The following is a 13,961-nucleotide window of genomic DNA, read 5'->3' on the forward strand; positions in this document are numbered from 1 at the left end:
AGCAACGAAGAGATAGCAGAAATGACCTTATTAAATCAAGTAACCAACACATAATTGTGAATGTAAATTGGTTTCCTTTTTGGTGGAATTTGGCGGTTTTTGTGTGGTCCATCTTCTGAGGATATTAATTAGGGCGTTGTATAAGTACTCTACTCTGAGAATTTATATATACTCAATGATTAACCGTCTACCTATGTAAAACAAGTTCTTTAAATTCAATTTAATTGAACTTTACTTATTCTTTATTCGCCAAGTGAAATTAAATCCGAATTGAGATTTTATTTTAAAGGAAAGTCAGGAAGAAAGTAATATTGCGAGAGAGTAAGTATTTAATTTGATGTAGTCTTTTGAAGTTACAAGAATTTGCCGATGCCAACATTTGTCACTGTCAAATATTGGTCAGGCTATCAGTTAATTAAACATCAATCTTATTGTTTTATTCATTCTCGTCGGAACAGTTCCTAAAGATTTTATCTATAATAATACGTTAAGTTCCTTGTCTTTACTTATAAATTCTTGTCTATCTTCTATGTCATTATTCAGCAACCTCTAGAAATGTTTTATGTTTCAATTAATTAATTACAAAACTAAGTAGAGGCTGGGATTCAACTTACACTGATAACTTTCCAATTGTGACTTTTAAAATAATTTTTTTTAAATTGTAATTTTAAACACTACAAGAAGTAAAATTAATATTTTAAGTTTAAACTGTTCTTTGTAAAAATGTTAGCAACAATGATCTTGATAGCATAAAATAAGTTTGGAATCAATTCTTCGTTCGTTCCCAAAAATATTTAATTCTAAAATCAATTTTGATTCGTAATTTGGTAAGGTGTTGCTTTTTTTATCAGAGAACTGTCAATTAAATTTGTATTTAAATATTAACAACAATATTCACTATAAATGAATCAATATTGAAGAAAATACCTTCAAAATATTCGCGTTGTAAAACTTTTTTTAAATTTATTGGATTTGGTTTCAGGTTTTTACTTTTTCTTTTTAACTTCCCATATGAAGTTATTTTAATGGGTCCGATTTGTCAACGTTTCTCGACATTTCAAGGTCCCTAGAGTTGAAATAAAAGATTTTTAGAAAGACCCGTGTTTTGTTGGAAAAACTATCCAAAGTAAAGTAGGATTTTACACGAATAACAAAAACATTATCCATAGTGAGAATAACACCGATAAAAGTTAGAGTAGAATCTCACTATGGATAGGTTTTTGACATTTATACAAGCCTCGAATGGATCTTATGTGATTTCGTTCTCATATGTTGGTACGATTGATATTGCATTTGTATCTCGATGGCTGTGTTCGTTGAGTAGTTCTACATTTAGAATCATGTGTGTTTTCCACTGCGGAAAAAACGAATCTATTACTGTTGATATTATTTAGTTTTTTAAGTGAAAATGGACTAACTGGGCTTATTTTGCATGAAAAAACAATAGAAAAGATATTTATGTTTTGCTATGTTTCCAAAAAAGGTTTATCTCAGTTTAGAATAGATAAATCTCAACTCGATTCAGGTATATAAAGAATTGCGGCGAGCTTCAAGCTCGCTTCAACACCACATATTAATATAGTAGTCTACGAGCAAACCCCCTTTTTGAAGTTTTTTTTTTATTATTATTTTGACAGATCTTCTTCCAGTTGTACCAATTTTTAAATACAAAAATCTGGCCACTGCGGATAGCTTTGTTGGGAAATTCTCACTTTACTATATATGAAATGCGAACAAAACGCACGTAAGATGTCTGTGCGTGCGTGTGTACGAACGTTCGTACGTTCGCGACATAGCTCAAGAACTAGAAGATATATCGACTTTAAATAAATTTTGTTATACATATAATAAGGCAGAAAGGCTCTCAAGAAAATTGCGTGGGTGGTTTTTTTTACTATAGCAGTTTAAGAAAAGGTGAACATTTTGGTTAGCCCTAAATGTCTTACGAACCAAAAAGGCTAGAGACTTGAATTACATTTTATATAATATATTGTAACGTGATACCAAATAAGTATATTTTTGGAAAAAATCCAATTAACGATTTTTGATAAATCAAAAAACTGAAAAAAATGTGTCACGTCGAAAATTTTACGAATAAAAATGATTTTATCCCAAAAACAATTTGTGCAGCGAAAAATAAAGTTTTTAACATGTGGTCAAATTTCGAAAAAAAAATCTAAAAAAATATTACCTACTCAAAGTTGGTAAAAATTGATTTTCCACTCCAATATCTTTTCAAAAATTTAAGATTAAGGCTTCCCACTAATTTTTACTTATAAGAAATATTGTTTTTAACATTCCGCCAAATTTTGAGAAAAATTGAATTGACAGTTTTATGACAAGAAATAAAAACCTAAACAAAAAGATTAATAAAAGTTGGTCAAAATTGATTTTCGACTCAAATGTCTTTTCAAAAATTTGAGATTATGGCTTCCAACTAATTTTAACTTATAAGAAATATAGTTTTCAACATTTTTAAAAATTTTGAGAAAAATCAATTTGATACTTTTTTTACAAAAAATAAAAACCTAAACAAGAAAATTAATAAAAGTTAGTAGAAATTTGATTTTCGATTCAAATATCTTTTCAAAACCATAAGATTATACAAGAAATATTGTTTTCAACATTCGGAAACATTCGGCCAAAAAATAAAAACCTCAACCAAAAAATTAATAAAAGTTGGTAAAAACTCATTCTCCACTCAAATACCTTTTCAAAACTTTGAGATATTGGCTTAAAACTACTTTTTTCTTTTAAAAATTAAAATTAGTAAAATTTTGAGAAAAATCTAATTAAAAGTTTTTTATACAAAAAATAAAAACCTAACAAAAAAAAACAATACTAAATCTTGGTAAAAATGTACTTTCAACTCAAATAACTTTACAAAAATTAAAAATATTCTCTTCAAACTCTTTTTGTTTCACAGAAGATATTGTTTTCGATATTCAGTAGTTTTTTTTATAAAAATCCAACAGTCCGTTTTTTCATAAAAAAAATTAAATCTACAAAAATAGTACGCAAATTCGTAAAAATTGATGTTCGGATCTTGATATCTCTAAAATTAAATTTAAATTTAAGAAATGATACTTTGTTTTCGACTAAAAATCTATTTAACAAAACTAGATTTTCAAACTAAAGTATTTCTTTATATGAAAAATATGTATTGTTGGCAATTTTAAAATTTTTAAGAATAATTCAACTATCAACTTATTTAACCCAAAACAACAAAACCTACAGACTTTTAAGCAAGACAAATAGACAGACGGGATAGGAAGTTATCAATGTGAGTCGCATCCCAGCCTTTTTTTAAAGAATTAATTTAATTTTTCTATAATTATACCAGCTGTAAAAACTTTATTCTTCATTGCACACATTTATTGTGTAAAAAAAATAATTTTTAATTCGCAAAGGTGACAAGTTTAATTTTGATTTAAAAACTGGATAAACATAGCCTATTTAAAACACACTAAATCACATAAATTCGAAACATTGTTTTGATGCATACATATGTTAATTTTTCGAAGAAGTACAATAAATAAACACAAAATTGAAAATTGGTTTAAACAAACAAATTTTCCAGTCTCATGGAGTCCGTTTATAACCGACGTTACAATTTTGTATGAAAATACTTTTTCAACCAAGTGTGCCATAATATTCTAGTACAATTTTATAAAGTCCTCTGATTTTAGCCTAATTGTTATAGTTTAGGCCAATTCCAACTTATTTAAATAGAGTATCTTTAAAAGAAGATGTTAATTTTCAAATCGATTTTTTCTCAAACATAGTTCTTGAAGCAGTGCAGACATGTGTACCAAAAAAAAAATCAAGAAACCATTTGTTTTCAAAATGCCGGATTATATTTTACATTCGTATAAGAAGTTCTTTTGAAATACAATGGCAAAGTTATCGCTTACAAGAGTGCAGCAATTAAGTTAAATTTTATAACAAAAAGTTTGCGGAGAAAATAAGTTAATTTCGAAATAAAAATTGGAATGAGAAACTTAGTAAGTTGGAAAAGAATGCTAAACCTTTCTGGGACATAGCAAAAATTTTCAAAAACAAAAACAGACAAATTCAACCTTCAGAATAGTGATAAAGTTGTTTATTAAAATTCAGATAATACCAATGTCTTTGCAACAACATTTCTGAAAAATCATTGTGTATCTCCAACACCTTAGTGATGATCTTACTAAAATACTAGTAAGTGAAACAGCAAACACAGTTCACTCGCAAATCACTAAATCTCCTACGGATCAGTATATATCCAAGGAGGATGTTAAATAAAGGGTGATTTTTTTGAGGTTAGGATTTTCACGCATTAGTATTTGACAGATCACGCGGGATTTCAGACATGGTGTCAAAGAGAAAGATGCTCAGTATGCTTTGACATTTCATCATGAATAGACTTACTAACGAGCAACGCTTGCAAATCATTGAATTTTATTACCAAAATCAGTGTACGGTTCGAAATGTGTTTCGCGCTTTACGTCCGATTTATGGTCTACATAATCGACCAAGTGAGCAAACAATTAATGCGATTGTGACCAATTTTCGCACTCAGTTTACTTTATTTTACATTAAACCAACCACACGAATGCGTACAGTGCGTACAGAAGAGAATATTGCGTCTGTTTCTGAGAGTGTTGCTGAAGACCGTGAAATGTCGATTCATCGCCGTTTGCAGCAATTGGGTTTGTGTTATTCGACCACATGGAAGATTTTACGCAAAGATCTTGGTGTAAAACCGTATAAAATACAGCTCGTGCAAGAACTGAAGCCGAACGATCTGCCACAACGTCGAATTTTCAGTGAATGGGCCCTAGAAAAGTTGGCAGAAAATCCGCTTTTTTATCGACAAATTTTGTTCAGCGATGAGGCTCATTTCTGGTTGAATGGCTATGTAAATAAGCAAAATTGCCGCATTTGGAGTGAAGAGCAACCAGAAGCCGTTCAAGAACTGCCCATGCATCCCGAAAAATGCACTGTTTGGTGTGGTTTGTACGCTGGTGGAATCATTGGACCGTATTTTTTTAAAGATGCTGTTGGACGCAACGTTACGGTGAATGGCGATCGCTATCGTTCAATGCTAACAAACTTTTTGTTGCCAAAAATGGAAGAACTGAACTTGGTTGACATGTGGTTTCAACAAGATGGCGCTACATGCCACACAGCTCGCGATTCTATGGCAATTTTGAGGGAAAACTTCGGAGAACAATTCATCTCAAGGAATGGACCGGTAAGTTGGCCAGCAAGATCAAGCTATTTGACGCCTTTAGACTATTTTTTGTGTAGCTACGTCAAGTCTAAAGTCTACACAAATAAGCCAGCAACTATTCCAGCTTTGGAAGACAACATTTCCGAAGAAATTCGGGCTATTCCGGCCGAAATGCTCGAAAAAGTTACCCAAAATTGGACTTTCCGAATGGACCACCTAAGACGCAGCCGCGGTCAACATTTAAATGAAATTATCTTCAAAAAGTAAATGTCATGGACCAATCTAACGTTTCAAATAAAGAATCGATGAGATTTTGCAAATTGTATGCGTTTTTTTTTAAGTTCTCAAGCTCTTAAAAAATCACCGTTTACATCGTTTCAAATTTAAAAGTAAAAAAATCAGATGGACTAGACAACATACAAAACATTTATCTTAAAAAACTACCAAAAGCAGGGTTCTTACGTTTTTGTTAAACGCATGTCTCAAAACGCAGTTTTTTTTTCATTGAATTGGAAATATCCAAAGGTAATACCGATTCCTAAACCTGGCAAACCGTCAAAACTCCCAACCAATAAGTTTGCTAAGTAGTATAAGCAAGGTGTTCCACAAAATTTTGAAATGTAAATATTACGCATCTTTCATGAGTTTCAGATATTTCCAAATGAACAATTTAGATTCAGAACGCATCACAGTACTATTCAACAGGTATTTAGAGTCTGTGAACAGATTGATAAGAACCGATTTCTCGGCAAATCGACTGGGCTTATTCTACTTGATGTCGAAAAGGCATTTGACTCAGTTTAGCACGATGGAGTTGTGCAAAAGGTGGTATACGAGTATTTCGGGTTTCCTTCGTATCTTGTAAAAATTATCCAAAGTTTTTTGGGCAATCGTTACTTTAGTGTGCTAGTCAACAACTGTTCGTCTAACTGTTACCAAGTCAACTATGGTGTCCCGCAAGGATCAGTACTAGGTCCTTTAATGTACAATATGTACTTCTGATATTCCTAGATTACCAGGTTGTCAGGTTTCATATAGCCATATTTGCGGATCGTACAGACATCTTTTCATCACATGAATTTAGTCTTACCATTGGGACGAATTAAAAAAATGCGATAGAATTGTTGACTAATTATCACACTTAATGGAAAATAAAGCTGAATGCTGACAAACTGTCCTGTTTTAGCAACGATAATAAAATGGTAATCCAAAAAGTAGTATTCCAAGCAATACTTCTGCATGGAAGTCAGGTTTGGGGAAAATGTGCAAATTGCCATCTTAAAAAACTGCAAGTATCACAAACAAGCTTTTAAAAATGATGCTTAATCTTCCACGATATCATTCCACCAAAGACTTAAATGATAAGGCAAATGTTGAATTGATTTCTCTAAGAATCAATAAATCAATATGTTTAAATATTACTATTTATTTTATTATTTTTTGTCTATATATCTATTTATTAATTTACTTTTTTATTCATTTATTTATTTATTTATTTATATATTTATTTATTTATTTATCTGTCTATTTATTTATTTATTTATCTGCTTATTTATTTATTTATTCATTAATTTATTTATATACTAATTTATTCATTTATTAATTTAAGAATATGTTAATTCTTACTTACAAATTACTAATATATTTATCAACTATCATTTATACTAACCTTTTTTCTACTAACATACTTCAAAACTAAAGTCTAGAAATCTTAGAGAATATCTATCTATCTGTTATATGAATGATTATAAATTTAAAGTGTACATTGATTAATATTATAAAAATAGTTTATTTAAGACTTAATACGAATTTCTTTAAAATTCATTTTGGGAATGATAACATAGACTTTTATTACATTCAGAGCCTACCAGGATGTTCTCCAAGTACAGACATCTCGGACATTAGGTCAATATATGTAATGTACATACCTGATACGATTATTGTTCCACATCTTCTGACGGGACAACAATTCAATAGTAGACTTGCAATTAATCAGCACTCTTACTCGTTGCTGGTTGCTAGACTTTTCTATTAAAGAATTTATTAGAGTGACTTTTATTAGTTTTCTACTTTTTTTTTGCTGTAATATGTCCAATAGCCAAGAACCTCGAGCAAAAATAAAATCGAAAGAAAAACGATCCACCATGCACGTCTTGTGCTTACATATATGCACCAAACTTTTCATATAGACGCATGATAGACGATTTGAAATCGCGGTCAGATACACCGGTTGGTTGGATGGCTATGTCTCTGGTTGTTGTTTTTATCATTTATTTATTATTTTATGAAAAATCACTTTGTGACAGGTTTCATTCAAAATTAATTCTTTTTAGTAAAGTTACATCGACCAATAGTAATTTTGTTCTATGTTCTTAAAACAAGAAACCCATAATGTTTACAGTGGTTTCTCTCTTATGACCTTCCCTTAAATACATAAACATTTTTCTGTTTTATCAGAATCGTTAGAGTCATTACTGATAACATTTTAAAAATGGAAAATCATTTCACGGGAACACCACCACTTCTATTGAGGTTAAGTAGAAATATTTCACCTTCAAAACATAAGGTTATGTTTACACGAATTATATTATTTTTATCGTTTTAAGTTCGATGTCATATAGAATCTTAAAGTTCTTTTATACGATTTTTATTCCAATATGTATGAAAATAACACTATTTTTACGTTTTTTAGATTGCTTATGCTGAAGATATCGATGTAGTCAAAGCTGTATCCGGAGACGAAGCATCTGAGAACGAGAATGAAGTGGACCAAATTGCTCAGGAATCAGATCAAGACAACTCACCAAAAGTTCATTATCAACACAATATACAAAACAATCCTGGCCGAGGTACCCAAAATGAGTAAACTACATTGATTAACAACTTTATGGAAACTTTTTTTTTCTGATTTTTAGGTAATATTCCAGGTTTGCCTTTGGCCTTAAGTCAACCATTCGGACCCCCACCGCCGCCACAGCTCACTTATCAAGGTCCTCCACCACCGTTGCCTTTGAGACCACAGAATTTACCCGATCTAAGTATTGGTGCATCGAATAATAACGAAATCTGGGCATCACCTGGACAGGATATGCCTAAGATCATATCTTTGGATGTTAAGTGTGAAAAGAATGGCATGAAAGTATTCGTACAGTTCGATAAACCCTTCTACGGAATAGTCTTTTCCAAGGGCCACTATAGCAACATTAACTGTGTCCATTTGCCATCGGGTCTGGGTCGTAGCTCGGCAACATTTGATATTGGGCTTCACGAGTGTGGGACATCGGGCAACACAGAGAATGGTCTCTATGGCTATGGTCATGAATCTGGATCGGGAACATATTTTGAAAATATTATCGTCTTGCAGTACGATCCACAGGTTCAAGAGGTCTGGGATCAAGCTAGAAAACTTCGTTGCACATGGCATGATCAATATGAGAAGAGTGTTACATTTAGGCCGTTCCCAGTGGATATGCTGGACGTGGTGAGAGCCGACTTCGCTGGTGACAACGTTGGATGCTGGATGCAAATTCAAGTTGGAAAGGGACCTTGGGCCTCTGAAGTTTCGGGACTTGTTAAGATTGGACAGACTATGACAATGGTCCTCGCTATCAAGGATGATGATTCCAAATTTGATATGTTGGTAAGAAACTGCGTGGCGCATGACGGAAAAAGAGCCCCTATTCAACTTGTCGACCAACGAGGATGTGTAACTAGACCAAAGCTTATGTCGAGGTTTACAAAAATTAAAAACTTTGGTGCCAGCGCGTCAGTACTTTCCTATGCCCATTTCCAAGCATTCAAGTTCCCCGATTCTATGGAGGTGCATTTCCAGTGCACGATACAAATTTGTAGGTACCAATGTCCAGATCAGTGCTCCGACCCCAATCTTCAAGAAGTCCATCAGCTCCAAGTTGGACCCGAGTCCCAGTATGGCCCACCACCACTTCAATTGGACTCATACCATGTTGGAGGTTCTATCGGCAAGCGGCGAGATGAGCGTACAGTTCGTCGATCCAGAGCCGTCAATCCTGAACCAGAAGTGGGGCTTAACCGAATAATTAAAGTTGTTTCGTCGGGTGATCTCACCTTTGCCATCGAAGAGAGCACGAATACCACAACCGAAAACCAGCCAACAACTATGGTCTTCCCAGCCAGAGACGATGGCTTGATCTGCATGACCACGCCTGGCTTCACGATAACTCTGGTAATTCTGCTAAGCATCTTGGTGGTTTCATGTCTGATGTCTGCCGTCCTCTATGTTCGATTGCGCCCGTTTTCAATGTCAAAGAAAGAACACTCTGTAGCATTTACAAATCCCCAGCTTACAGCCACACTGTCTCACATCATCCAGGGACAAAAATCTGTGCCAAAAAATCGTAATCTCTCGTGAGAGGTCAACTTAGCGTTTATAGGTTTAGCAAAATCAAACAAAAACAATTTACTGAAATAAATATTTATTTCCGAGTATTTTTCTTCTTAAAAGGCCGAACGCATTATTCTAATAGTGTGGAGTAGGCCTAAGGTAAAACAAATAGTTCAAATCATTTTTGATACAAAACAAAAAAACGGTGCTATAAACATAGCTTTATGTTAAAAAAATTTACCTGAATCTAAAAAAAACTAACAACATTTATACGAAATTATTTTGTGTTTTTTTTTTGTTTTTTACGTAAATGTCTTGAAGAATTATTGTTTATTTTGAGTTTAGGACAACCTCAAGTATGAAATTGTTTCAAAATCTTGTGCTGAAGTTAAATTTGACTATTTAATAAAAAAAAACTAAATTAAAAAATAATATTCTCTGCTTTAACAAAATATTTATAGAAATAGAAATGTTTTATTTTTCTCGTTTTTTTTCCAAATAGTCATTTCACTTTATTTTCTAAGCTTAAGTACAATTTTATTTATGTTTAGTTCTTAAGTATTTATATAACAGGTTAGACAATTTATTTTAAGAAATAAAAGAAATATATCACCACACAAGTGATAATAATTTTTGCTTAATAAAAAGAAAACAAAAATGTAAAAGAAGACTTTTATATTTTATTTAATCAGAAATCTTAATATTTATTAATTAAGAAAAAAAAAATATAACTTTTTTATCATTTTCACTCAGAACTGCTATAATTTACTTTTTTAATGCATTTTCTAAAAAAAAACTAAAACTATATTCTATTTTTAATACATACCTCAGCTAGATTTTCTTTGTTTTAAAAGCAATAAATTATTATTTCAATTGATTATATATTAATATGATTTTCATTTAATAAATCCAGTAACATATTGGAACAAATAAAAATAATAAAAATGTATTTTACTTTGTTGTGAAAATAAATCGTTGTGAAAAAATTAATATTTATTGAAAAAATAATAAAAATTGTGAGATATTTATTTACATTTGCGTGCAGTTTCTTTTTTTAAGTGTGACTTATGGTGGAATATTAAGGGCTAGTAATATGCTGCCTTACAATTTAATAATTATTCCTTATGGTAAGACGTTAAAATTGTTAAAATTTGAAACAAATGTATCTACACATTTCTTTTCACACAATTAGACAGGTTTATTCAATGCGAATAAACCTCTACTTGTCACCATTAATGGTGGAAGAATACAATTTTTTCAAAATAATTACAGTTTCAAAAAAAGGTGAACATTTTGCTTAACCCTAAATATCTTACGAACCAATGTAGCTAGAGACTTGAATAAAAAATTTTATTATTTATTGTAACGTGATACCAAATCAGTATATTTTTGGAAAAAATCTAATCAACTTTTTTTTCTATAAATCAAAAAAACTAAAAAAAATTTTTCAACTCGAAAATTTTACGAATACAAAATGATTTTATCTCCAAAACAAAAAAAGTTTTTAACATCTGGTAAAATTTTGAGAAAAATCGAATTGACAGTATTTTTTTATAAAAAATATATAAATTGAATTGAAAGTTGGTAAGAATTGAATATCTTTTCAAAAACTTGAGATATTGGCTTTAAGCTAATTTTATCTTTTAAAAAATATTGTTTTCAACTCTCAGTAAAATTTTGAGAATTGACAGTTTTCTTACAAAAAATAAAAACCTAAACAAAAAATTAATAAAAGTTGGTAAAAATTGATTTTCGACTCAAATATCTTTTCAAAACTTCGAGATATTGGCTTTAATTTACTTTAATCTTTCACAAAATATTGTTGTCAACATTCAGTAAAATTTTGAAAAAAAATCGAATGGACAGTTTTTTTTACAAAACATTAAAAACCGAAAAAAAATTAACAAAAGTTGGTAAAAATTGATTTTCGATTCAAATATCTTTTCAAAAATTTGAGATAATAGCTTCTAACTAATTTTTGCTTATAAGAAATATTATTTTCATTAGGACAAATTTTGAGAAAAATCGAATGGACAGTTTTTTTACAAAAAATAAAAACCTAAAAAAAAATGTATAAAAGTTGGTAAAAATGAGTTTCGACTCAAATATCTTTTCAAAAAATGTAGATATTGGCTCTAAACTGCTTTTATCTTTCAAAACATATTATTGTTAACATTCAGTAAAATTTTGAAAAAAATAATTGACAGTTTTTGTACAAAAAATTAAAAACCTAAAAAAAGTTAACAAAAGTTGGTAAAAATTGATTTTCGATTCAAATATCTTTTCAAAAATTTGAAATATTGGCTTCAAAGTAATTTTATTTTATAAGAAATATTGTTTTCAACATTCGATAAAATTTTGAAAAAATCGAATTGACAGTGTTTTTACAAAAAATGAAACTCTACAATACTAAAACTTGGTAAAACTTTACTTTCGACTCAAATAGCTTTTCAAAAATTAAAAATATTCGCTTCAAACTTATTTTATTTCACAGAAAATATTGTTTTCGATATTCAGTGATTTTTATATAAAAATCCAACAGTCCGTTTTTTCATAAAAAATAAAATCTACAAAGAAAAGAACGCAAATTTGGTTAAAAAGTGATACGAGTACATATAGTAATACTTTTAAGCAAGACAAATAGACAGGCTGGATGGGAAATTATCTTTTTTTTTCATGTAGTCGTTGTAGTCCGAGGAAAGTTTTTTGGAGAGAAAATTTACAATTTACAGGAATTAAAATGTATAGGTTTAGATGTTCCTTATCGCTTATCTTTGAAAGTGTTGCTTTGATATCTTGACGCAGCATTACATTCGAATACTTACGTGGTAATAATATATACTACTTAAAAAACGTTGGGCTTAAAACAACACTAGCTTTAAAACTAAACGTTTGCAAAGGAAAATATGAAAGAAACAATTAATGTCATTCCCCGTGTCACATGAATAGTAACAAGTTTTTTTCTTTTTTTATTTGCTGATATTTCTTAAGCCCTTAGGTTTGTTTTTAACAAAAGATTTTTGGATTTAGTTGATAAATGCAAGTTTTATGACGGTTTTTCCAAAGAAGGTCATAAAAAGTACTTTTTTTGTGTCATAAGAATAAGTACAAAATCAAAATTTACCTGTAAGACCCTTTAAAGTAAAGAAAATAACAACCATTCTTATGGTTATACTGGTTTTATTGAATGGATTACAATAATTTTTAGTAATGTGTGGGCCCAGGTATTTTTTAGTATCCCTCGTAGACTTTTCTTGAAATCCATCGCCACACAATATTCAGGAGAATATGGGGCCATGGTAATAGGTTCACATTTTGCTCCTAAACCCAAGCTTTTGTTGTCTGTGCGGTATATATTGGTCCATAATCTTATTGAAAAGTCCACAAAATAATTCAGAAAACTAGAGAAAAAGCTTGTTCCAGAATCGATTTTAAAGTGATTGCTATTATTTTAGAGCTTTGAAAATCCAGTTTCACTGACCCTTAATAGGTGATTGCTCCCTATTTCATTGCACCGCATCCTTTGCTATGCCGTTTTTTAAGATAGATTTCTTCCTTTCTAAAATCATGAAAATAGCAGCTGTATCCATCAGGTCCGTCCAAATTAATTTAATTTTCATTGGAAAAGACGGTATGTTTGGCTCATGCGTGCAGCATCCTATTGTGTTTTTTTTTCATTTTTTGTTGTCGTACATGTATGGTCTGCCTTCTGTATCACTTGAGCAACAGTCAATCTACTAGCATTTATCCCAGCTCCTGCCTTGAATTTACTAATGGAAAGCCTTGAATTTGAAGCAGCTCTCACTATAGCCCGACTTTTCTGTAATTATGTGGTTATCTTTACTCTTCCTTTGTGGTTTTTTCAATAAATCTCTCGGTCCTTGGGTGGTTCTATACAACATTTTAACTTATTCTAATTTTGCTGACTATAAAACGGATGTATGATCGAATTTCTCCTATTTCCTTCTTGATTACACATTTACCTCTACACATACTTCTTCACTCAATCAAATTAATGCTCGTTCTTAGTTCCAAAGCAATCGGAGTATGCTTTTATCTGATTTAAATCACGCTTAAAAGTGAATTTAGATCTTGTCCCTTACATTCATGTGACACAAAAAAACGGGTACTTTGTATGACCTTCTTCGGAAAACCCGCCAAAAAACTTGTAAGACTTGTAAAACCTAACAATTTTTAAAATATAGTCAAATAAAAAACAAAAAAAGCTTGACCTTGTTCATGTAACACGAAGTGCATGTGCTCTTTTTAACCAAATTAAGTTGGTTGTATTTCTCAAAAAAGTTTGACCTTCAAAATAAAGCGGCCAACTACTAAAACTTGGCTTTATTTCATTTCACCATATTCTCGTCCTTTAAGTCTCCC

The 13,961-nt window shown here is 30.8% G+C and overlaps 1 protein-coding gene across 2 annotated transcripts in view; it reads left to right on the forward strand.

The window, feature by feature from the left end:
- Positions 1 to 10,198, forward strand: part of LOC129948130 (uncharacterized) — a 41,255-nt gene extending 31,057 nt beyond the window's left edge. The window contains exons 3-4 of one of the 2 annotated variants that reach the window (XM_056058986.1): positions 7,908 to 8,064; positions 8,131 to 10,198. In XM_056058986.1, coding sequence (XP_055914961.1) covers positions 7,908 to 8,064; positions 8,131 to 9,605 — 1,632 coding nt within the window. In that variant the 3' untranslated portion in view covers positions 9,606 to 10,198. The remainder of the gene's footprint in view (positions 1 to 7,907; positions 8,065 to 8,130) is intronic. The other variant, XM_056058985.1, reaches the window with a different exon arrangement.
- Positions 10,199 to 13,961: the final 3,763 nt, after the last annotated feature.

The sequence above is a fragment of the Eupeodes corollae genome, chromosome 2, assembly GCF_945859685.1.
Source record: "Eupeodes corollae chromosome 2, idEupCoro1.1, whole genome shotgun sequence".
Lineage (NCBI taxonomy): Eukaryota > Metazoa > Arthropoda > Insecta > Diptera > Syrphidae > Eupeodes > Eupeodes corollae.